We start from the raw sequence: 26,402 nt of genomic DNA, 5'->3' as shown, positions 1-26,402 counted from the left end.
ATGGATGTCCAAGTGGCTACTGACACCTCCTCCAAGCTACGTGAAGTCAGAGAGAAGATGAAGGAGAAAAGACGTGGATCTTTGAAGACTGCAAAACAGAATGCTTGTCTCGCATCCAAAATAAAAAATAAAATAATAAGTAAGTTTCACTTCATTTAAATAGTGCTATTATTCTGTGGGCAGGGAAGGGAAAGGGGGAGGGGGCAGGGATATATTGGGAAATGAAGTTGATGTAAAAAAAAGATATAAAAAAATCAGCCAAAAACTTCAAATAGTATAGTTGATAAATCTTGACAGCTACCAATGTTGTTCTATCATTTAAGATAGAAGGAATTCTAATATGTGAAATACCTATAAAGAAAATAATATATTGCATTCACATAACAGTTTGGTGGTTTTCAAAATTTATTTGACTATCTCCAAATAAAGTGACTTTTTAAAAGTTCAAATACATTAGGACCGATGCATTCAACTGAAAGGAATGGGCTTATTGATCTGTTCCAATATTAAATCCATGATTTTAGGATTGGGTCCTCATTCCACAGAGGCAACTTAGAATGCTGCCTTTGCTCAAATTTGTTTTTTTTTTCTTTAAAATTAATCTTTTGGAATTGTCTTCTGAATCTATCATACATTCTCATTAATACCCTATATAGCAGCAAATCTTCATGTTCTGCAGGTGGATTTCAACTACAAAAAGCAAAGTTATTTGGGACTAAGTCTGATCAGTGAGGTTGGTGATCCAGCCGAGTGATGTTGCTTTGGATTAAAAATGAGACACACTGAATAAAATAACCAAGTTGATGGCTTTTTTCTTATATGGCCTGAAACTATCTTTTAGGAGAACTCCAGAAATATCTTGAACTGGGATAATGTATGGGGTGCTCAGAGAAGACTAGCACGTTTGGTGTGGGGGCTTGATGAGCCCTTTTCAGGGTAGCTCGTCCACCTCTGGTATCCACCTATCACCCAATTCTCACCTGTGGCTCCAAGAAGCTGTAGCAGCCACACCCCAGTAAAACCATCTCAGTAGACTGGCTAAACCTGCTGAGGGTAACTGATAGGCCTCATACCTGTCACACTTTCCCCAGTGGAATGGATAGATGAGAACAATTTGTTCCAATGGCCATGAAGGCAGCTGAAGCAGGTGCTATGGAGTGCTTAGAGCTGGGTCAGACATTGAAGATGCCAAGGTTATCCACTGCCACTGCGTCCCAGGCCATGGCCAGTCATCCTGACTTTTGTCTTGCCACTGGACTTTGATGACTCTGGAAGAGAGAGTGAGGTTGATGACTTTGTGTAACTCTGCCTCACTTAGATCCAATTCACACAGGAGTCAAGACATTTTGTCACTAGTCCTCTTCTAAAATAAAGACCGAACAACAACAGATAGAATGGAGATAGAGCTTTCCAAGGTATTTATTTTAAGAAAAATACAAGCTCAAAATTTCAGTAAAGAGGTTTATAAAGTAGGGCAGCTGATGTAAAATAAAATTCCTGCTTCAGACTTCTTTAGATGAATTGCCATAATCTTCATCATGAATATAGCCACCTTTTTGGCAAAGCTGGACTAACTGCTTAACGAAGCAGGCATAAATCCCTAAAAATCCTAGGGGTTGAATTTCTTCTAAGACAATAAGAGAGGACAGATTAGCATCTCATGATCCTCCGCTGGTTAATGTGTATTTGGATCATTGGTGGGGGAAACAAGTTGTACTAGGAGGATGAACAGAACTTTGAAATGGAAGTCAGGAAATCTACTGCCACCCACCACAGTGTGTGATTCTATTTCACTGTGTCTAGCTAGACAACTTGTAGGCAACTAGATGGTGCAATGGATAGAGTACTAGAGCTGGGTTCCATAAGACATGAGTTTAAAGCCAACCTTAGATACTTCATGACTTTGGACAAATCACTTCACTTCTGTCTGCCTCAGTTTCCTTATTATGTAATGGGGATAATAATAACACCTACCTCTGAGGGTTGCTGTGAGGATAAATTGAGATAATATTTATGCAGTGCTTTGCAAACCTTAAAACACTATATAAATGGTGGCTATCATCATCGTCCTGAGGAGATCAGGAAGTACACTGTTGGTTGCATTAGGCATACGAATACGTGTTTGTGCAATCTCTCTGGGTCCTGAAAGAAATGGAATGATTGTCTAGAGAGCTTGCTTTGCAAGGCACACTCTAATCATTTAGAATAATAATTATCCTTTTAAACCAGTATTTCCAAACCTGACTATCCCCTGAGTATAGAAAGGAAGGATTTCATTAAGGTGATTTGTTTTTGAAAATGATCCGTGCAGTTGATTAAACAAATTAAGTCTGTTCTTGTTGATTAATCTTTGAGGTTAATAGTCTCTTTAGACTATTTATAATTATTTCTTTGGGTATTCAGAGAAAATGTTTCTGAATAAAAACAACTTACTTTAAAATGGTTGTGGTTTTTGTTCCTTCTTGAAATTTTATGCCTTGATTAAGCACTATCACTAGTGAATTTAACCTTCTCTGGTACGTCACTCTCTCCTCTATAATTTCTCCTAGTCTTTACACCTAAACTAGCAAGCCAAAAATTATTTAGGGCTATGTTCCTAAAAGTTGGTGGTATGAAAAAAGTTATTCAGAGAGAACAGACGAATACTCTACTGTGAGTCCCATGGTCTTTTATATGGACTAAGACTTTAGAATGAATGAACTCACTATTTTACTGAGAGTGTGTGTGTGTGTGTGTGTGTGTGTGTGTGTGTGGTGGGGGGAGGGGATTCTGGACCTGTTAATTGCATCTATTTGGGAAACACCCAGCATGGAAACACTCTCCGGATCAGCAACTTGTCCATAACTTAGAGTCTTAAAGAATTACCTGAGACCCTGAAAAGTCCAATGACTTTCCTCCCATGGTCACAGCTACTGTGTGTCAGAGGCAAGAGTGGCACCTAGATCTTCCTGCCTCTCCCCCTTGCCATGCTGCTTCTCCAATATAAAATAGCGATGCATAAAATGGTCTCCAGAGAAGTTCAAGGAATTTAAATAAGAGATTTGTTTTCCCCCCTTTCTCTCTGTCTCTTTTTTTCTTCATGATTCTACAATGTTAGTCAACAAACATTTATTAAGCACTTGTGATGTTCTAGGCACTGTGTACTAAGTAAGACCCGGGTATACAACAAAAGGCAAAATGGGGTCTCTACCCTCAAGAAGCTACCATTCTAATGAGGGAGACAACATGAAAACATCTACATACCTACAGATGTATCCAGGGCAAATAGGAGATAATTTCAGAGAGAAGGTACTAGTAATGGAGGAGACTGAGAAAGATCTCTTGGTGAAGGTGGGATTTGAGCTGATTCTTGAAGGAGTCCAGAAAGAAGGTAGAGGCAAGGAGTTTTTTGTACTTTTTTTTTTTTTAGTGGGTCTAAATGAAAGTTATGAAGCCAATTCTGCTCATACTTCACAGAGCTTAGTGTCAATCAGACTACCCATTCTGAGTCCTGAATTAGACTGAATGATTATAGGGTTCCCTAGATATAATGCTAGATTTTGAAAACAGTATTTTTAAAAGGTAGATACAGGCAACCTGGTCTAGAAAAGTACTTATAATTTAAGGACTATGGGAATCTTTAACCAAAAAAATGATTCTGGTCTTGAGCAAGAGAAAGCATTTTTTGCTTTTGTGCCCGGGAGATATATGTACTATTAAAATAAAAGAGTGGGCAGGCAAGAAGCTGACATGGAAGTTGAGTAGAAAAGAGGCAGAGGGCTAAGAAAGAAGACTAAGAGTGGTGAATATGTGGGCACAAGGCTGCACTGGGAATTGGTCTCCTCTACACCTTTGGGAACATTCTTTAACCTCCAGCGTTCAGAAATATGAATTTATGCTGAAAACCATGCATTTTAGCTACTGCTGGCAATTCTGGCTTAACCTGTACCTAATGTTTTATCCATAGGTGCACAGTAGGAAAGCTCTCAAAGTAGAAATCTCTTTGCTAAAACATTTTGTTTCTGTGTGTGTTTGTTTGTCACCTGATCTGCAGATAACTCTTCTATCATTAAAGTATCTTTGAAACAAACCAACAAAGCCTTGGCCCTTGCCCTCAATTCTGAGAAGGTTCTCAGTCAGAGTCTTATAGAAGACAGGAAGCTTCTTATGAAAGAAATTGAGGAGGAGATGTTTGAGAACGCCAGGCTCCGGAGAACCATCTATTATACGGTAGGAAATTGAGAAGTCTTTCTCCTTATGTTTTGTTTGATTCCTGGAACTTAAGCAATTCATAATACTGGAGCATCCAAATTTTTTTATTTAGAAAATAATAAGTAGGGAGTAGAGTAGGACTATAGAGTGTCAGCCTTAGCAACAGGAAGACTTGGGTTCAAGTCTTTACTTATCGATAAATCAATGCCTCAGTGCCCTAGTCATCTTTTCGAGAATATACATATATTCTTGAATATATATGAAATACACATATATGTGTGTATATATACACACATACGTATTTACACACATACGGACACATATATACGTGTGTATATACACATACTGACATATACATATAACACATAGATATAGATCTACGTATGAGTGCATATGTGCTTATACAACATGCAACATAACACTGTATAAACTTATATATATACAAAAATGCACATGTTAATACATGCATTATATACAACACAAAAACCTAAGTGTACCATAAATACACATATACCCACATATATGTGTATGTACACACATATGCATGTGTATGTATCTGTGTGTGTGCGTGATTTTGAGACCCGGTCTCCTCATCTGGTGTAGGCTATGGCAGCCACTCACAACCCTGATCCCAGTGCTGATGGCCCAGAGTCTTTGACCCACTCCTTTTTCAACCTGATCCAGTTTACTCTTCTTTAGGAAGCCTGGTGGCCCCTGAACTCCCCACATTGCTGCCAGACTACCTGTGGATACCCAATGTGCTTTAGCTGACTACAGCTCAGAACTCCCCAGTTCAAAAAAAAATCCACCAGCCTCCTCCGTCTCCCCAGTAGCAGAGTTTGCAAAAGTGGCCAACCTCCTTGCTCCTCTCTTCCCTCCCCCCAAACCCCAGAAGACTAAAAATTACAGAGGGGTTACCAGTTTGTCCTACAGAGGAGGAGTTCCCTACACCAATGAAATCCCAAGTCTACATGAAACTTCTGATTCTATTCATGCATTCAATGCCTTCATATCCATATGGCAACTTAAGGTTTAAAACCTTGATCTTGATTATGTGGTTGGGAACACTCATGCTGTGGCTTTATTTCTTCTTTTGGTTAAAGTCATCAGAAGAATTCATGTGGCAAATAAATAAAACTATCTAGAAAGATTTTTTTGGGTACAACATGTTGAGAACTATACAAAGTATAGCTATTTCCCAGCTAGTTCACTGAGTAGCCATTGTATACCAAGTGTTGTGGGGATAGAGGCATGAGCCTTGTCTTTGGAGTCAGAGAACCGAGAGAAAACACAGAGCTTGTCGTAAATTTAAGTAATTTATTCCAATCCTGGATCAATTTTAGAATCTCATAGAAGGATATGGTCATCTGTAAGGGCATCACCTCTTCTGACTCAGCAGCCAGGCAGGGAAACTCTTTGTCATCTGCTATTTTAAGCCCTTCAGAGATGAGTCATACATGGCTGGAAACTGAACCCTCTAGGCTTCTATGTGGTCTCCAGGAATGGCACTGAGCATGCTCCATAGGGGGTGAGGGGAAAGAAGACCCTTGCTACATAAGGATTAATGGCTCTGGTCTGTAAGGTCTGAACTTATGGCAGTTGCTATCTTGACCTGGTCCCCTTTTTAACTCAGCTTTCCTGATAAGCCATGTAGCATCTACTGTATACTTGTAGTTTATATTAAAAAAATTTATCACCATTGTTTTTCAGTGGGATTAATCCCTTTTTTTTCTTTTATGCAGAATAAGGTCCTCAGAGAATCGGAAGCTTATATAAGTGCTAAACTCCTGTGTGCAATTAGAGAGAGTGATCCCTTTACAGTAAGTGCCTGTTGTCTGAGAAACACCTGGGGAACTGCGCTTGGAAGTCCATTATTTGTATGTAGTATACTCTAGGGCTGGGATGGGGAACTTGCAGCCTTCAGGCCACGTGTGGCCTTCTAGATCCTTAAGAGCAGTCTTTTGACTGAATCCAAATTTTACAGAACATGTAGCCTTCTAGATCTTTAAGTGTGGCCTTTTGACTGAATCCAAATTTTACAGAACAAACCCACATGTAGCCTTCTAGATCTTTAAGTGTGGCCTTTTGACTGAATCCAAATTTTACAGAACCCTTGAGTTAAGGCCACAAGGTTCCCCACCCCTGCTCTAGTGTATGGTGTTCTGCTATATGGGACATTAGATTGTACTGTGGGCCAGATCAAGTCTCTTTCTTCAGAGGATACAAGAAATCTCTCTACTACAACATAGAAAATCCATTCCATATGTATTATCCTTGCCCATTCTCATCCTGCCCTCTCTTGTCTCAGTGCTTTTGATTATAATATCCCCACACCTGACATGGACCCTCTTCTTCTACCTGACCAGCTCCTTTCTTTGAAGGCTCTCCTCTCCCTTTTTTTTTTTCAAGGCCCAACTCAGTTCTCTCCTCCATGAAACCTTCCCTGATTCATAGGGCCATAACTTTAGAATCAGACAGGACCTTAAAAGCTATCCAACTCAATCCCTTCATTTTATGGATGAGGATCTGAGCCCCAGAGAGGTTGTGACTTGCCTAAAGTGATACAAAAGATTGGCAGTTCAATCCTAGGTCCTCTGACTCCAAATCCTCTACTTGAAGCCATCTCTCTTTCCTGAAATTTCTGGACCTTTCATTCCTACTTATCTCACTGTCTTTTGTATCCTAGGCATTTGAATATCTATCATCCTGCCCTCACCCTGGTTAGATTGTAAGTTTGTTGAGAAGAGAACAGGTCATTCTGTGTCTTTGTATTCCTAGCATCCAACGTGGTACCTTAAGGACAGCTAGGTGGTGCAGTGGATAGAGTCAGGAAGACCTGAGTGTTCAAATTAGACACTTAACTAGCAGTGTGACACTTAACTTTGTTTGCCTCGATTTTCTTATCTGTAAAACGAGCTGGAGAAGGAAATGCAAACAACCACTCTAGTATCTTTGCCAAGAAAACCTCAAATGGGATCACACGAAGAGTCAGACACAGTTGAAACAACTGAACCACAACAACATGGTACTTTATGCACTGTAAGGACTTAAAGAATGTCTATTGAATTGAATTGCTATATAACTGGGGGCTTGCCCAACCTTTAGACCAGGGCTTCTTAACCTTTTTGTTTGTTATGCACCCTTTTGGCAATCAGTCTTGGTGAAGCCAACAGACCCCTTCTCAGAATAATATTTTTGAAGACATAAATAAAACATAGAATCACAAAGGAAATCAATTATATTGAAGTGTAGCTATTAAAATTATTTTAAAATAAGTCCCTGGACCCTAGGTTACAAGCTCTGCTTTAGAGGGTGACAGAAATAGGATGGAGGCCAAGAGCTTGGGGATCTAACACCCTAAGGCAGTAAGATCCCCCATGAAATCCCAGGTCCATTAGGAAGAGGTGTCAGTGTTTGAAAGGGCCACCAGAGACTGCTTGATTCAAGACTAGTAAGGGCCCTTCTGGTGGAATGGGAGGCAGGGTGGGGCTGAGCAGGTGGGGCCGTGTGGATAGGGTTAAATTTTTCCAGTTTAGGAGCACAAGCCTTAGTAATGACGCCTTAGAGACTGAAAGTATTGACACAAGCTCTAGTGCTTGATGTGTGGTCTTTCCCTCAGCTCCTCCCACTAAGGATTATGACCCTTTACCCTTGCCCTTCTGCCAAGACCTCCAATGATTAGCCCAGCCTAGGAGATACCATATTGTTTTGCTCAAAATGCCTTATCCTTTCGTGAACCAGGCTTACAATCTAGAAAGTGACCCTCAGTTTCTGTTGGCCATCTGGCTCAGGTGTGACAGACAAAATAGGTCATATCATAGTATTCTTGCTGCTTTTAGAATTCACTAAGGATCTCTGTCAATCAATAACCTTTTATTAAGTACTTAATAGTTTCAAAGAACTGTGCTAAGCTCTGAGGATGGTAAGAAAGCCAAAAAATCTGCCCTCAAGGTAGATACAAAATGTATAGAAGGCAATCTGAAAAGGCAAGGCCTTTAAGGGACAGAGGAGAAGGGGAAAGACTTGGACAAACCCTTTCAGAAGATGGGCTTTGGGTTGAGCCTCGAAGGAATCCAGGAGAACTAGAAAAGGTTGAAGTGAGAGGGCAAAGCAGTCTACTTATGGGGGACAGCCAGTGCAAAGGATTGGAGGTAGGAGATGGAAAGTCATATTGGTGGAACTATGAATAGGCCAGTGTGACTGCACTTTAGAGTGGATGGAAGGGAGCAAGGTATATGAATACTAGAAAGGTAGGAAGGGGCCAGATTACAAAGAGCTTTAAATGCCAAACAGATATTTTTTTTTGATCCTGGAGATATTAGAGAACCACTGAATTAAACCATTTAGAAGACCACTTAAATGCTTATGAAGACTATTTCAATAATCCAGGTGAGACATGATGAGAATCTGATCTATAGGGTTATGACTATAAGCAGAGAGAAGGGGACATTTATAAGAGATGTGAAGATTGAAACAACAAAATTGACAATGGATTTGGTTGTGATTGACCTCAGCTGGAAATCTTTGAAGAGGGAGAACTCTTCCAAAACGGAGTTGGAACCCCAATTGGACAATAAGCAAGTCTTAGGGAGTTGCATGATGCTTGGAGAAGCTCATACTCAACTTAGGGTTGCACAGCTGATAAGTGGGCCTGCAGAGTTTTTCCCTAAAATTGGTTTTCCCTTCAGAAGCTCAATGCTTTCCAACTTCTAGCTAAGAAGAATGAGTCTGTTAACAGGATTCGTCCTGAGCCAGTATCCAACCTAAGAATGCTCAGAGTAGGCCTGGAGATACGAATGCCAGTAGTCAAGTAGTTTAATCAGTTTCAGAGTGAGGAATGTTCTCCTAGCTGAAGTAAAAGCACAGGTTATATACTTAAATCACAAGTGCAGAAGGAGTGGGGAAGGTTGATTACAAACAATCATTTGGTGGTTTCCCACAAGAAACCCATAAGTCCCACAATACAGCACTTCTAGAGTCAAGGCTTTCGGGGTTGTGACCACCTCTCCTAGACTATAGAACCAGAGTCCTGTGATGGGAACAGGTTCTACAATCTTTGATTAGCTTCACTTAAGGTCCAGTGATTGTGAGCATTGTCAGTTTTGAGTAATCAGTTTAAGCTGCATTGTGAGCTCTGACTCCTGAGCCAGAGAAGCAGCTCTTGAGAAAACTAAATTATTAGTATATTCATTACACATATCATATTGATTAGTATGAATATGAAAAAGACATTGGTTAAGACACTATATTTTTATTATTTTTAACTCATAAATTTATGTTAAATTTTTCCTACTTTTGCTCAATTAAGCAACAGTTTAATAATCAGGTGCTGTCTTTATGCAGTACTTGCAAATTGTCTGCTATAAATAGAGTGTAAGCTTCTTGGGAGCAGAGACTTTTTCTTTCTTCTTTTCTTCCTTCCTTTCTTTTTTTTTTTTTGTCTTCATATTCCTGGCACATAGTAAATATTTCATGAATGTCCAGTTGTCAAAATGCCAGAGGTAGGATTTGAACCTAAATCTTCCTGACTTAAAGCCCAGTACTTTATCTTTTATATCAGACTCTTCTGCATTCCCCTGATCCCCAGGGAAAATATTTCTACTAAAGTAGAAAAAGAAAATAAAGTTTTGTGAAAGTATTCATTTATCTTTTTTTTAATTTATTTTTTGTTTTTGGTTTACAACACTAAGTTCCACAAATTTTTGAGCTCCAAATTTTCTTCCCCTCCCTCTCCTCCTCCCTCCCCCACAAGACAGCGTGCAATTTGATATAGGTTCTACATATATCTTCACATTAAACTTATTTTCACAATAGTCAAGTTGTTAAGAAGACCTATAACCAATGGAATGAACCATGAGAAAGAAGAAACAAAACAAAACAAAAAAAAGTATTCATTTATCTAAGAAAGTTCCCATGAAAATTCCTGAGACCTCTCTAGGAACTGATTAGTTATGAGGCAGTCTCTATTTTATAATTGATCCATATGTACAAAGTGTTGATATTTCTTTACTCTACCTTCCTTTCCCTACCGCTAGAACCCTTGATGCTATCCTCATTTTTCCATGAGAGACGCTGTTTTAAATACCTAGGGATTCTAAAGAATATGTGGGTTCAGATGGGCAATGCAGTGGGGAAGGTGGAATTGAAATTGATAGATATTATCTTTTCTAAAATTTACATGAATTCGAAAGATCAATATGGTTTATTTCAGAAACCCTAAGTTTAAAGATAAATATACCATTTAGAGACCAAAACTTTAAAACAGAACATCTCTTTATTAACATGCACAATAAACATAGCATTGCCAAAGATTATGGAATTTTGAGCAAGAAGCTAAAGACTTAGGGAACACGGGTGATATTTTCATGCCCATTGCCCACTGAAGAAAAGGAATACAGAAGAGAAAAGCAGATTTGGGAGGTGAACATTTGGTTAAGAAGATGAGTTGGCATATTGTGTGCTATTTTGGGGAGGGGAGAGAGGAGGGAGGGAAGGAGAAAAATTTTGGAACTCAAAATCTTATAAAAGTGAATTTTTAAAACTAAAAATAAGTATATATTGAAAAAGAGAAAGAAAAAACATGTCAGAGAATGGGATTTGGATTTCTGGACTACAGTTTAAATTATAGATTTGGAGAGTGCAGATTTCAAATATTCAGAGAAAGGATGGGTAGGATTCCACTGATTAAAATTTCATAGGGAAAGGTAGCCCAGGAAGAATGGAAAAATCTCAAGAATGAAATTCTGAAGATGCAAAAAGAAACAATTTTCATAATGCTTGTTGCATCTAATCATTGAAGAAAGCTAATGGAATCTCAGGTCGCAAGAAGAGAGGCATGCCCTCCAGCAATAAGAAAGTGATACCTTCACTGTATTCTGCTCCATCAGTCCACACATTTGGAATATGTGTTCATTTCTAGGGATCAAGCTTTCAGAAGAACTTTGCTAAGCTTGAGAGCATCTTGAGAAGAACAACCTGGATGATCAAGAGTCTTGAGTTCCTCCATTCTGGGGAGCAATTTGGAACTATGCCCAAAGGGCTACAAAAATGTTCATACTCTTTGACCCAGCAATACCACTTTTAGGGCTGGATCCCAATGAGATCACACAAGTGGGAAAAGGACCTGTATGTACAAAAATATTTATAGCGGCTCTTTTTGTAGTAGCAAATAATTGGAAATCAAGGGGATGCCCATCAATTGGGGTATGGCTGAACAAGTCATGGTATATGAATGTAACGGAATACTATTGTGCTATAAGAAATGGGGAAGATACGGACTTCATAATAACCTGGAAAAACCTACATGATATAATGCTGAGTAAGCGGAGCAGAACTAGGAGAACATTATACACAACCACAGATAATATTGATTCTGTGATGACTAACCTTGATAGACTTTGCTCTTCTCAGAATACAAGATTCAAAGACAACTCCAAAGGACTCATGATGGAGAGAGCTATCTACATCCAGAGAAAGAACTTATGGAGTCTGAATGCAGATTGAGGCAAATTATTTGCTCTCTTTTTTTTTCTCTTCTGTTTTTGTTTTGTTTTGGGGGAATTTTTGGGGGGGGGGGTTTCTTCTTTCTCATGATTCATGCCATTGGTCATAATTCTTTACAACTTGACTATTGTGTAAATAAGTTTAATGTGAAATTATATGTAGAAGATATATTGGATTCCATGCCATCTTGGGGAGGGGGAGGGGGGGAGAAGAAAATCTGGAACTCAAAATCATGCAGAACTGAGTGTTGTAAACTAAAAATAAAAAATCTTAATTAAAAAAAAGAAAAGGGAAAGAGGACAGGGGGAAGAGGAGGAGGAGATGGAGGAGAGAGAAGAATTAAATGATATTCTTTATTAAAAAAAAAAGTCTTGAGTTCCTTCCATGGAATCTATTGAAGAAGCTAGGAATGTTTAGGCTGGAGAAGAAAAGACTTGGAGGTTCTGTGAGATTGCTGTTTTCAAGTATTTAATTTTTTTATCTTTTTTTTTGTTGAGTTTTTTGTTGTTGTCGTTTTGGCAGGGCAATTGGGGTTAAGGGACTTGCCCAAGGTCACACAGTTAGTACATGTGTCAAGTGTCTGAGGCAGGATTTGAACTCAGGTCCTCCTGACTCCAGGGCTGATGCTGTACTCACTGAGCCACCTAGCTGCCCCAAAACATAGTATTTTTGCATTTTAACTAATGCCGTTAGTTTTTTTAATTTTATTTTTTGGCAGGACAATTAGGGTTAAGTGACTTGCCCAAGGTCACACAGCTAGTACATGTGTCAAGTGTCTGAGGCAGGATTTGAACTCAGGTCCTCCTGACACCAGGGCTGATGCTGTACTCACTGTACCACCTAGGTGCCCCTTGTTTTTAAGTATTTAAAGAGCTTGTGGACTTGTTCTGTTTGGCCCCAGAAAGTGGAACAAGAAGCAATGAGTGGAAGCTACGATGAAGAAAATTAATATTCAATACAAGGAAAAACTTCCTACACTTAGAACTATCCAAAAGTATAATTGTTTGCCCTAGGAGGTAGTGGGGTCCCTTTTAGATGAATTCTTCAAATAAAGCCTAGATGAACATTTGTCAATGATCCCTATTCTGCTATGGATTGGACTAGACATCTATTTCTTTCTAACAATTTGATGATTCTGTGAAGACAGGCCATTTTATATATGATAAATACTTTATTTCATTAGCTTTGACATATATTTCATAAAATCTAACTATATTAGCAAATAGATTAATAGATAATAATAATATATAAATATGTTATACGTATATATGTTATGTGTGTATGATATTTTATATTATATAATATTTATATAATATGGTTATATATTATATAATATATAAAACAATACAAAAATAATAATATATAAAAATAATAAATAGTTCTAGTATGTCCTTATAACTACTTCCTTCCCAGTCTTCTTTTCCAGACCATTGCTATACAGTGTAAATAACCCATTGTGATCAGTAGCTGGAGTTTGTAACTTAAATGAGAATCTTAACTTAGGAGAGTGTTCTGCTGATCCCCAACCTCCTTTTCTTATCATTGTATTAGCTGGGTTTTTATTTTCTTTATTTAAGTTGACTCCTGTTCCTTTTTATAGATTTCAGAAGATATCAGTATGGAAAATTTGTTCACTGAAGATAATGCAGACAAGCACAGGACCAGCTCACCACATGGGTAGGTATGAAATGTTAGGTCTGTTACACCTCTTGGGATCTAATCTTTACACTTTTAGGTTAGCATCACTCTTCATATTAAGTGGCCTTTTCTCTATTTTCATTTACTTTGGTCTCTCTGTAGCATTTTATTCTTCTCTCCACCTTTGGGTTTTGTCTTTCTTTCCCCTCTCCTCTTTCCCTTTTCTTTTTTTTTTTTAAGATTTTTTATTTTAGTTTACAACACTCAGTTCCACATGATTTTGAGTTCCAGATTTTCTTCTCTCCCCTTTCCCCCCATCCCAAGTCAACATGAAATCCAATATATATTCTACATATAACTTCGCATTAAACTTATTTACGCAATAGTCAAGTTGTAAAGAAGAATTATGACCAATGGCATGAATCATGAGAAAGAAGAAAACCCTCCCCAAATCCCCCCAAAACAAAACAAAAACAAAAGAGAAAAAGGAGAGCAAATAATTTGCCTCTATCTGCATTCAGACTCCATAGTTCTTTCTCTGGATGTAGCTAGCTCTCTCCATCATGTCCTAATTCTCTTCCTTCCTCATAGACCATTCCTCTTCGGTCTGCTCTGGCTCTGCTTTTCTCTCCTTTATACCCAGATGTGCACATATCCTGAGACTCAGTCTCTAGCTCTCTATTCTACTTATTCTAGGCTTTCTGTACCTTTGGGGTGTCTTTATAGATCTACATAGATTACTCCCAGATCAATCCATCCAGATCTGATCTCTCCCTGTGGATTCCATTTCACCTGTCTAGTTGTTTGCTGGGCATCTTCTATATGCTCTACTGTTACCACAAATTCAACCTGCCTAAACCACCTCCATCATCTTTTCTCCAAACCTGGCTTCCTCTCTGGACTTCCTTATTTTTGTTGATGGTATCATGATTATCCCACTTACCAACATTCAAACTTTAGACCAATCATCAATTTCTCTTTTCCCTTCTGCTTCTGTGTCCCCTTAGTCACAGCAAGTTATTGCTCCCTCCTTAACAGCTTGCTTCTGTCACTTGTCTAGATCCACTATCATCATCTGGCCGTTATCCCTTATCACCATGGACATCATCTACTGCAATGGCAAAACTTGTCTTCCTGTTCCCACTCCCTGCCCCCTCAACCTTTTCTATGTACTGCTGTCAAATTAATTTTCCTAAAACATTTCTTTGTGCACAGAAACCTTCAATGGCTTCCTATAATACTTAGTCCATTCAAGACTTCTACAACCTAGTCCCTACCTAACTTCTCAACCTACTCTCCCAAATAAACCTTGCATTCCAGCCAAATAGGTCTACTTATTTTCCTTTGTATACTTTCCCCACCCCCTCCCCTCTAGAGTCTTTGTTGATACCATACTTTTGCCTGAAATGCACTCCTCTCCTTGATGCCCCACTAAGTCTTTTTCTACTCCAAGGCCTAGCTAAAATTCCATGTCCTTGCTCATTTCTCTGGCCCATGATGATCTCTCTGTCTTAATCTCCATATAACTTGTTTATATTGTACACTTAGACCTTAACATATGCTACTTTGAAGTGCATATCTCACCTTTCTGTTGTGACTATCAACCCTCTAAAGTGTAGAAACCATATATTATGCTGCTTTTCGATCCCACCTTGCCTATGCATACTTAAGTGTTAGATGTGATAGTTTGCCACCTTCTGCAGCAGAATTTAGAGTTTCTTAGCTACTGATTAGGATCATTCAGCTATGGATCCCTTTCTCCAACCCTATCCAACCCAACCTGTTACTAGAAGAACCAGAAGGCTCTGAGATACTCTTTTATTAGTAAGGCTGCTGCATACTTTGCCATTTGGTGATTAGGGATACAAGCAGAAAATGTTATACATCAAGTTGTCCAACTTACCCTTGTCTACTTTTCAGGGGTATGCTAGAACCAGCTCAAACCAGCTAGTGAGAGCCAGTTAAATTTTTGGCAAGATCTTTTACACCTCAGAAATCAGCAAACACCACAGATCAGGACTTGATTTATTGTTTTGTTGATTGAATTAAGAAAGTAATGGAGAAAATATTACTAGTGCAAACTGCACTTAAAAGTGTGTTGTGGCTATATATGAATATATATGTGTGTATAACATATGCAGTATGTATATAAATATATTTTTTTTTCAGAGAACTGGTTGTTAAACATTTACCAGCACACTCCTACTTGTGATACAATTTGGGTCATGATTTACTAGGTGTTTTTTAAAGTAAATAATCTCTGTTTTCTTAAGATTCAAAGCAATATAGGATAGTTTACCCCATTTAGCTTTAAAATAGTAACTTAAAAAACCTCAAATGCTGAGAACTGAAAAGGCAGTAGTTTGTGAGCTCTGGATTTTGTGTTCTCTCAGTATATCTAGAATAGTCTTGTTCCATTGCTGGCTGAATTCCGGTCAATGACCTATTCCAAAGCTTGGTTTCTATTCAGCAGTGATAGAGAAATCAAGTTAGGTATTTATTTCTCTGCCCACTTCCACAACCATTGCAGAATGGTGTTAGTCACATTTAAAATTATGATCCTGTCATACAAATGGGAAAAGAACCCACATTTACAAAAATATTTATAGCAGCTCTTTTTGTGGTGACAAAGAACTGGAAATTGAGAGGATGCCCATCAATTGGGGAATGGCTGAACAAGTTGTGGTATATGAATGTCATGGAATATTATTGTGCTATAAGAAATGATGAGTAGGCAGACCTCAGAAAAACCTGGAAAGACTTATATGAACTGATGCTGAGTGAAGGGAGCAGAAGCAGGAGAACATTGTACACAGTTAAAGCCACATTGTGTGATGACTAACTTTGATAGACTTAGCTATTCTCAGTAATGCAAGGTTCTAAGACAACTCCAAAAGACTCATGATGGAAAGTGCTATCCATATCCAGAAAAAGAATTATGGAGTCTGAATGCAGATCGAAGCATACTATTTGTTCTCTCTCTCTTTTGTTTTGTTTTGTTTTGTTCCTTTCTTGTGGTTCATTCTATTCGTTATAATTCTTCTTTGCAACATGACTGATGTGAAAATATGTTTAATGTCAATGTATATGTAGAGCCTATATCAAATTGCATGCCATCTTGGGAAGGGCAGGAAGGGAAAGAAAATTTGGAACTATGGTGTAAACAAAAAAAAATAAAGTTTTTAAAAAAAGAAAAAATTATGATCCTGTCTATCTGCTAAAATTTCTTTTTCTCATTTCAGGCCAACCAAATCACCACTGAAGGATCCAACTGTTGATGTGGAGAATGGGAAACAACTAGGTGTTATCCTCAAAGATCTCTTCCTTCAACAGACAAAAAGCCCCCAAACATATCATCTGGGGTTGGAAGAATCTTCAAATTCTGATAGAGGTTGAGTGAATTGAAAAAAACAAAGCACCTTTGTTGAACTCCAATACATTATTTATTTCCTTTGTTCTTTCACTTCTCTTCCCTTAACATGCTTACGATAACCTAGGGTATAATATACATACGCCCAAAATATATAAGAACAGGCAATCATTATTAACAGCTCTAAACTCATGAACCCATGATCCTATGCTGATTCATTTCCAAAAATTTTAAATACATCATATGTATTTGACACATGGAACAGAGTCTAGAAGATGGTCTATCTGAGAAATGGGTTCTTGGGAGACCTCCATTTGAGCTGGATAAGGAAAGGACAACTAGAAGGAATTAGTGGGTTGAAGAGAACCAAATCTCTACACTCCCAATGGCCAGTTCAACTCTGAACTAGCCCCAGCATGAGGAGGGTACAATTCAGTCTGTTTGTAGTAAAGGATCTTATTGCCACATGTACTGCAGAGGTGAGTCATTCCTATTGTTAAAATAATGGTCATGGAGCAGATAGTGGGACCAGCCTTGAAGTCAGGAAGTTGTATGTTCAAGTCTTGACCCTGGGACATCAGACCTTTGATTCAAAGCTAGAAGTAACCTCAGAGGCCATCCCATCCAACTCCTTCATTATGTAAATGAGGAAACTGAGATCTAGAATGGGAAGGAAACTCAGACACTGTCTAGGTCAATCCTCTCATTTTATAGATTAGGATACTGAGGTCTCAAGAGGTTAAGTGATTTACTCAAGGTTAGAAGGTAATAAGGGCAGCTAGGTGGTATAGCGGATAGAATGCTGGACCTGGAGTCGGGAAGACCTGAGTTCAAATACAGCCTCAGACACCTACTAGCTGTGTGTCTTTGGTCAAGTCACTTAACTCTGCCTCAGTTTCCTCATCTGTAAAATGCAGAAGGAAATGGCAAATCACTTTGCCAGGAAAACCTCAAATAGAGTCACAAAGAGTCAGACATGATTGAAAAATGACCAAACAACAACAACAAAAATGCAGCTAATAAGATGCAGAGGTAGGATTTGGACCCAGGCCCTCTGATTCTTGATCTAGAACTTTGAGGTACAGGCAAGTTACTGCTCTAGTCACAGAAAATTCGTCAACGGGGGAGTTCTCTATACTTGTGACATCAAAGATCTAGCCCCTTCTCCCCCCAAAGTAAAATACATTTATGTTCAACATATTAAAGGCTTCTGCTCTGTGAGAAAGGAGAAGATACATTTCTCTTCTGCCAGTTAATTACTTCGGTAAATGAAATGCGTTTTGTTTTTCTTTTTATAGAAAATAAGCAGGTGAATGCCATAAGTATCTTGGAATCTGAAGTGGCTGATGCTTTATCTGTAAGGAAGGATGGCAAGACTGGGGAACCATGCTATGAAAACAAGTCACCATTTGGGGCACATGTCACTCAGAGGAGGAAATGGGCCTCTTCCCCTTACCTAAACTGTCAGACTGTAGCTGTGAACTTTGAGAAAGATGTGTGCTCAAATCATTTTTCCCGGTGGACCACTGGCTCAGGAAGTCCTATGAGAGAAATGAATGGACAAGAAGCTTCCACCTTCTTCTGGATCTCTGATCCCCACTCTGATTCCAAGAGCAATATCCCTCTACTAGAGGAGGCCATTCATTCCGGGCAGCTACAACAGGAAATAATGGATAAAAAGAATAGGACTTTCAGTACTAATGAGCAGAGTAGATCAGTTACCACCTCAACAGAGGAACAAAACAGAATCACCAGTTGTGCTGACAAAGATGTTGCCTCACCTTTGAGATCTGTGAAGTGTGTTTTTACAGAACAGCAGGTCCAAGACACATTTGGAATACATCCTATTGAGAATTCAGACAATAATACCATAAAACAATCCCAAGGTCTTGTAACACTGAGCCCAGTGGAGATGGACTCTTTGGGAGAAAACCCAACCCCCATAAGCAGCGGGCCTCCTGAGGACCAGCACCAAGTAAGTGACAGAATTAGAAAATGTAGGGAAACCTATGTGTGGAGTGAGGTATGTTCAAATGGCCAAGAAAAGATGGCAATTCCTCCCTCTGAAAAGAGAAGGAAAACGGTTTTGGAAAAACAGATTGAGGTGGAGAACCAAAGCCCAAACTGTGATTCAACTTGTAAGTCTTTGTGTGGGAGTTCTGGTGTGAAACAATTATCTCAAAAGAATAAGGTTACTGACAAGAAAATGTTCTCAAATGAGATAAATAAGGAAATAAAACAGATAAGAAACAAGATGTCTACTGATTTACTCAACACTCCTAGCAAAGTAAATGGCTACAAAGAAAAAAATAGAAAAGAGTCAGAAAAGATAGTTATAAATATGGACCAGCAGATCCCAAATCCAAATAGTCAGGATCCCCAGGGTTTACCTTGTGTGAGAACACTTGGTGTGGAAATGACCGACAGGCCTTTGAAACAGGAAAGAAGCAAGAGGACTCGTGACACTAAAGCCAGTGACTGCAGAGAGGAAAACATGATTCCATTGGAAAGCAACTTGGAGCATGATTCTCAAGAATACATACCTAGGCACAAAACTAAAGGAAGACGAGTAAAACAGAATAAAAGCCTCCCGAGGAAGGCATGCTCACTGAAGAGTAAAATGGAAGCTTTTAACTCAGACAGTAAACAAAGCAGTATGGGGGATTCACCGAGCAGAAAGAAGCAAGGCCTGAAAAGCCATGTAGGCAACTCTAGAATTCCTATACTCGCTTCCTGTTCTGTGGAACCAGGCTTAAACAACACGTACCATGCTTCTGGTAAGTGTATAAAGGACATCCAAAACAATGTGAATAAAAAACAGACACCGTCAACTGTTCAGGACAATGCAACTAGGAATATGTCGCGATCGATAGCTAAAGCAAAGCAAAAGATTGAAAATGTTCTTTCAGCCAAAGAACAATCTGATTTTGGAAAGAAAGTTGTTTCTGGGATTGTTTCAGGAGAACATGAATCCACAGAGGTTGGCCAAGTGATGCAGAATAAAGTACGTAATAGCCTACCTAAAACAGAGAGAAACTTCTCCCAGAAAGCCACCAAAAAATTGGTCCCAAGTAGTTCTGGGTTTTAGGGACCTTCCTATGTGATCTTGTCCCCAGAGCAGCCTGTCAGGACTTCTTCTCTAGCCTTCCAAATTCTGGAACCCCATGTGGTAAATGAGAGTTTTAACAACCCTTCTGTTGGGCCAGAGGGTTGTCAAGTCACCAAAGGAAGGAACTCCCCTACTAGCTCAAAAGATAGCTGGAGTATGGCAGTTCTTCCTAGAAGCTCTTGAGTAGAAAAACTCCAAAGAAAGGTAAGAAATGAGGCTGGGTGGCCTTGGACAAATCTTTTTTTTTTTTTTTTGCCACCCCGTAGCCTCATTGACAATCTTTTCTCAAAGCATCACATTTGAAGACCTACCAGTTGGGTTGCAGCTAGAGCTTTGCCCTGATACACCATCCATTCACTTAGCAAACTCCTTGCCTTCTGGCATCTGGACTTGCTACTCTGAACTTGGTTTTGCCAAGGACCTATATTCAGTCCTTAAAATCCTTGACTTTGTAGCAGCTTTCTGCACTATTGACCACTCCCTTTTTCTTGATTTTCATGACAATTCTACCTCTTGGTTCTCCTTCTACCCATCTGATTGCTCTTCTCTGTCATTGGTTCTTCTTCCCACTCTGTAAGCATAGATGTCTCCCAAGAAGCTTTCTATTCTTTTCTCTATGAGGAAGAGATTGAAGAGGAGGGAATGGGGATGGTTAAACCCCTCAAAGAGGTGAAGCTGGGTTTAAGGATATGAGTAGAGGAATTAGCTGTGCCAGAGAGATGGGCCCCCTTTCTTCTGATATGGGAGCAAAGGAGGAGAGAAGATAGGTAATGAAGTTTTGGGATGTGGAGTAAGGAAATTGAAAACTAGCACAAGAAAATTGATGGATGGACAGGGTTTGGGGCTCCAAGCAGCCTTTACTCATGGATGAGTGTCCTGTACCTCAACCCCCCTCAGCATCCTCTATCCCTTTCACCACCCCCCTTCATCAGTTGGATTTTTATTACCTTTATTCAAATTGGCTCTTGTTTTTATTTCTGCATTGTACTTAAGCATATTTGTCTTTTGTCCTCCATGAATAAATGTTGAAATGAATGACGCAATCCATGTGGATCTTTGCTTCCCCAGAACTCCTGTGTCCCGTTTTATCCATACCACACAATTTGGTAATTTACTGAATACTAAATGTTTTTTAAAAGGTTGTGTGTATATATTTCACCTTACATTCATGTATGTGTATGTTTGTGTCTAATTTCCCCCACAAAGTTACAAGCTCCATCAGTACAGGGACTGTGTCTTAAATGTTTGGTATCTACTGCAGTAACTAACACAATGTCTCAAGAAATGTGCACATGAGCCCTCAACAAATTGCTTGGTTTCACCGAGTTACAATTCTTTTCCTTAGCAGAATCCATAATTAACCAATTAGTTTTAATTTGTTTTTGAAACATTAGTGACTCATAGATTATACGTGTTCTTTGTGTGCACCCAGAAAACCAAAAGTCACACAACCTGGAAAACACCAGATTTTCTTCGCCTTCTCCTACATCAAAATTCCTGAGGGATTCTAGAACCACACTGAGACGTTCAGTGAGAAGGAAAGAAAGACTGGTTAGCTATCAAGAGCCACGACTCAATTCATAAGTATTATTTTTGTCATTATTTTCGCCCTTATTGTGGTTCATCTGTGTTACGATGCCTGAACATCTTTATTTTGGAAGTGTCTGGCATTGTCACCTGCCTTTGAAGATACCAACTTTTTCTACTGAAGATCCCTTTTCCTATCTGTTCAGATTTTCCAAATCTTGTTGGTATTGCCTTCCCAGAAATACCTGCATCTTATTTCTGCTTTTTATCGCATGGTTAGAATCCCTCTGGTATCGGATTCTTCTCTCCACACTGTTTCCTAGAGTCAGATTTTTCACTGCTGATCAAGACTCTGTACATAAACCAAATCCTCATGATGATGATTCTGTTGCCTTCTAAAGAGTAAATGCAGGGCAGCTAGGTGGCACAGCAGATAGAGCACCAGCCCCAGAGTAAGGAGGACACGCGTTAAAATGTAGCCTCAGATACTTACTAGCTGTGTGACTCTGGTCAAGTCACTTAACCTTCTTTGCCTCCAAAAAAAAAAAAAAGAAGTAAATGCAACTTTCTTAACAAGGCAGTATTTTACAGATGACAGTGAATGTGTGGACCACTTTTCAATGTGCCTAAATAATTTCTCATAATAGTGCTTCACAGGAAGCAGCATGGTATGTGGATAGAATTGGCCTCTGAATTGGGACCATCTGGTGTCAAGTCATGTGGGCCACAGACTAGCTGTGTTTGTGCTGGAGCCAGTTCAACCCGGCTCTTGAGAGTTTATGGTTAAATTTTTAGCGGGAGCATTTTCATCTTGGAAATGGGTCAATACTACGAATCTGAGTTTGAAGTATATTGTTTGGTGACTATTTAGATTTAAGAAAATGATGGAGAAAATGTTAATATTCAGATTAATTTTTTTTTTGGATAGGAAAGTTGGTTATGAAAACACTTAACAGCATACCCCTGCGTGCGATTCTAATCATGTTTTTTAACCTCTTAATACTCTAAGCAACTCTCTTAAGACTTTAAATTGAGAAACAGTTGTGATCTGCATTGAGAGAGGGATTTTTCTCAGTGCTACCTACACATCTTTGAAATCATGGATCCAGACCAAGTATCTTAGAATTGAGATCTGGAAAGAGCCTTAAAAAGCATCTAATCCAGCCTTATTACTTCTCAGACAAGGAAACTAAGACCTAGAAAGGTAAAGTAATTAATTGCCCATGGCCACGTAGCTAGTAAGTAGCAGATGGAGGATTTGAACCCAGATCTGGTACTCTTTCTACCACACCATGCTACCAAAAAGGTTGCCACACCTGGGCCACATCTGCAAAATGTCTGAACCTCAGCAAATAATTTCCAGGTGAGTTGTTAGGTTTGGGTTGAAATCTGAGGTAGGGCTCCATAAATAAATAAATGAATGATTAAATAAAGGCCAATAGGAACAGGGAATATGTTATAATCTTTCAGAAATGAACCCAGTTCATAAAATCCTACTGCATCAGGACTTTCTAAAAGGCATTTACAACTTTCTGCATTAAAATAACCTTCTGCTGGGCAAAAGAGAAGAAAAATGATGCTCTTTTTCCTGTTCTACAACAAATTGAGGCATGGAGATCCATTCTCAGATGCACGGTTTCTTCATTCTCCAGTAAACAGAAGAAAAGGAATAATGAAAAATAGGAAAAGACCCCAACTAGAGGAAGAGCTATGAGTGTCACAAAATTCAGAGTTTAAGAGGTTTTATTTAAGAAGTTATTTTGGAGCCAGTGGTATTTTAAGGGTTTGATGGAACCCTGTGGCTTATTTCTTCATTTTGCACTTTTTAAAAATATATTAAAAATAAAGTTTAAAATAAAGACAAATCCTTTAATTCTCAATTTTTTATCAAAGGGTTTTTTTTGTTTGAAACTTCTTTTAGCTATGGATGAAAAAGGACATCACACATATGTAAACATATAAAAAGATTCAGAGAATATTTTCTAAAAATAGTTATATTAGGGAAAGCTTACATTTTATTGCCATCAGTAGATTTAACTAAACTGGCTCACTAAATTTTAAAAATCATCTATAACATTTCTTAAAACTTTACACAAAATTTCTAAACAACCCCTGAGTCGTGGAAGTCACATTCATTCTAAAGTTGGAACAGCCTCCAACACCAAGAGCATCCCAATAGAATGTAAGTCCTTTCAAGATGGGGACTCTCAATTATTTATATTTATATCCCTAGCACCTAGGATGGTACCTAAAACACTGTAGGTGCTTAATAAATGCTTGTTGATTGACTGGGATCTTGCACAGCCATCTTTTTACCTGTCTCTGCTACCAGTAGGAATACTTCATTTTCCAGTGAACTGAAACATACTTTTGAAGATGGCACCCAGAAAGTCTGATTTTCCATTCCCTGTGTTTCCTACCAGGTCAACAGTTTCGATGTCTTTATTAGGGGATATGTGTACAGCAGTTTTTTTAAGATTGAAAGAATAATTTAAAAGGATATAATCTATGAATTTATAAGTTGCTGAACAAATGAATGAGTAAATGGCAAAGCATTTATTAAGCTCTTACTATGTGCAAACCACTGTACTAAATTCTAGGGCTACAAATACAAAAGCAAAGACAGTTTCTGCCCTCCAGAAATTTACATTTTTTATGAGGGGGAAGATAATGCATATAGGGGAGAGGTGGACAGGCAAGGAAGGACACTGTTTCTGAAAGCAGGGACCACTGGGAACTACATTGACATGCCCCATCCAAGCACAATGGTACAGTTGATTTGATCATGGGGGTAGCGGATGTGATTTGTGAAGCGCTAAGGTGGCAAAATGGTCAGTGGCACTACTGAGGATATAGTCAGAGAATAGGAAGATAAAGTGAAGCATGACTGGGGCTTTTGATAAGATAAAGAAAATTTATTAGTACTTACTACATGCCAGGCACTGTGCTAATTGCTGAAGATTCAAATGCAAGCTGCCCCCAAGAAGCTTATATTCTAATGAGGACAACACAAAGGAAAGCTAGAAAGGGAAGTAGAGGAGTTGAATTATACATATGGTGGCATAGTTTGTAGCTGGTGCCTGGGAAATCAGGTGAAAGCCTGGTTTTCAGCAGGAGAAGGTGAAAGCCCACCTATCAGAGGCTAGGGTAGTTCCAGAGAGGCAGTCACCAATCTAGACAGCAATATTAAATAGATAATAACTAATTGAAGGGGAGCTGTTGCTGAGCAGACATTGGGATAAACTTCTATATCAACAAGTTTTTGCTGCATATTGCTTTATCTGTTTCTAGCCAAGGATGGACAGTTGATATGGTGTAGTGGAAAGAACACTAGATTAACAGGAGATTCAGGATCTCATCTTAGCTCTGCTACCAACTAGTCATGGCTTCAGGGAAATCAGCTTCTTATATCTGTTTCTTTATCAATAAAAAGAGGGATAACAGCTGCCCTATCTACCACTGAAGGCTCTTGTAGGAATCAAATGAGAATGTAAATATGAAAGTCACTTTGAAAAGCGTAAAGTATCATTCTGTTATAGGTGTGGGAAAGGGATACCATAACAAAATTTGGGCAGCTAGGTGGTGTAGTGAATAGAGTGCCTGGTCTGCAGTCAGAAAGACTCATCTTCCTGAGTTCAAATTCAGCCTCAGATACTTACTAGCTATGTGACCCTGGCCAAGTCACTTAACCCTGTTTGCCTCAGTTTCCTCATCCATAAAATGAGCTGGTGAAGAAAATGGCAAACCACTCCAGTGTCTTTGCCAAGAAAACCCCAAATAGGATCACGAAGTCAGACACGACTGAACAATAATAACAAAGTACAGTTTTATAAAAGGAGTTAAGTTTGAGTGAAATAGAAGTATGGGAAAAATACATCAAAAATCATCTTAGAACCGATAAGACAATTTGAGACTGATGAAAACCTTAATTTGTCAAAATTTTGGGGAATGTACCATTTAACTGGAACTGTTGATGAAGTGATTTTTCCAGATAACTGAAGTTTATCCAGTGCTTAGCACAGTGACTGACACATAATAGATAAATGTTGATTGATCCCTTTTAAGAACCTTTTTTAAGTTCATTTTTTTATGCAATTGTCCTTAGTACAACCTATACATCTTCCTGATTTCTTGAAAAAAAAAAAAAAAGCATGACTTTTTAAAAAGCAGCTGGATGGGATCACGGGATCATCTAGTTTGAGATAAGGAACTTGAAGCCTAGGGAAGAGAGACCCGGGCAGTACTCTAATAGGTAATAAGATGCAAAGCCAGATTCAGGCCCAGGTCCTCTGACTCTATCTAGACATCTCTCCAATGCATTCTACTGTTTCTAACACCTTACCTTTTTGGGTGACTCAGGGTCGTCTCTATGAATATCTGTCATACTGTGCAATATATAACATGCTGATGACCTTAGAGATTATTAGTATAGGTCTGCTTGCTTCAGTTATTGATTCTGCCGCCACCTGTCGGCATCAAAGCTTCTCTCATCATGTCCCCTTCTAAACCAGCTACTTCCAATCTGCTATCCCAAATCAGTATGCTGAATTTCATATAGGGTTCTAAATCCCCCTTTAAACTCGCTACTTGTACTACAAGTAAAATGCATGGGCTTTGTGACAGCTGCTTTCCTCAATGGTTTTTTTCCTCTTAGTTTCAAAGCTATGTTCTAGATGGCTTGGGTTGCTAGATGCTTGATTTCTAAACAAATGAATTATCACCATAAAAAGATTTACCTTAGACTTCTAAACAATTAGGTGCACATTGATGTTCACTGTTCATAGTAGCCATTTATTTGAGGTTAAGTCTTCTTAAGTTTATGAGATTTGTCACTGCCTACATAACATAACAGAAAATGCTTGAGCTTCCAAGTTCATACAAATTTCATATATATTTTTCTGAACAAAGGGCAGAAATTAAACAGAGGCAGACTTACTCTTGATGTAGGGCCAACACCTTGATGATGAGAGCCATTCCAAAGTAGAATGGGTTGCTTTGGGAGGTTCAGGGTTCTCCTTTATAGAAGGTCTTCGAAGAGTGTCAAGAATATTACGTGTTAAAGAA

The 26,402-nt window shown here is 38.7% G+C and overlaps 1 protein-coding gene across 1 annotated transcript; it reads left to right on the top strand.

The window, feature by feature from the left end:
• On the top strand, positions 1–19,790 carry LOC118847137 (shugoshin 2-like). The gene is made up of 6 exons (XM_036755727.1): positions 1–139; positions 4,034–4,209; positions 5,934–6,011; positions 13,295–13,371; positions 16,575–16,723; positions 18,001–19,790. The coding sequence occupies exons 1-6, from the start codon at positions 1–3 to the stop codon at positions 19,788–19,790; spliced, it is 2,409 nt and encodes an 802-aa protein (XP_036611622.1).
• Positions 19,791–26,402: the final 6,612 nt, after the last annotated feature.

Source organism: Trichosurus vulpecula, chromosome 4, assembly GCF_011100635.1.
Source record: "Trichosurus vulpecula isolate mTriVul1 chromosome 4, mTriVul1.pri, whole genome shotgun sequence".
Lineage (NCBI taxonomy): Eukaryota > Metazoa > Chordata > Mammalia > Diprotodontia > Phalangeridae > Trichosurus > Trichosurus vulpecula.
Note: the sequence above shows the minus strand (reverse complement) of the source record. Positions and strands in the feature narration are given on the sequence as shown.

Coding starts and splice junctions, on each gene's coding strand:
- LOC118847137 (XM_036755727.1), top strand. CDS start 1: ATGGATGTCCAAGTGGCTACTGACACCTCCTCCAAGCTACGTGAAGTC. Junction 140..4,033: donor AATAAAAAATAAAATAATAA/GTAAGTTTCACT, acceptor CCTGATCTGCAG/ATAACTCTTCTATCATTAAA. Junction 13,372..16,574: donor AGGACCAGCTCACCACATGG/GTAGGTATGAAA, acceptor TTCTCATTTCAG/GCCAACCAAATCACCACTGA.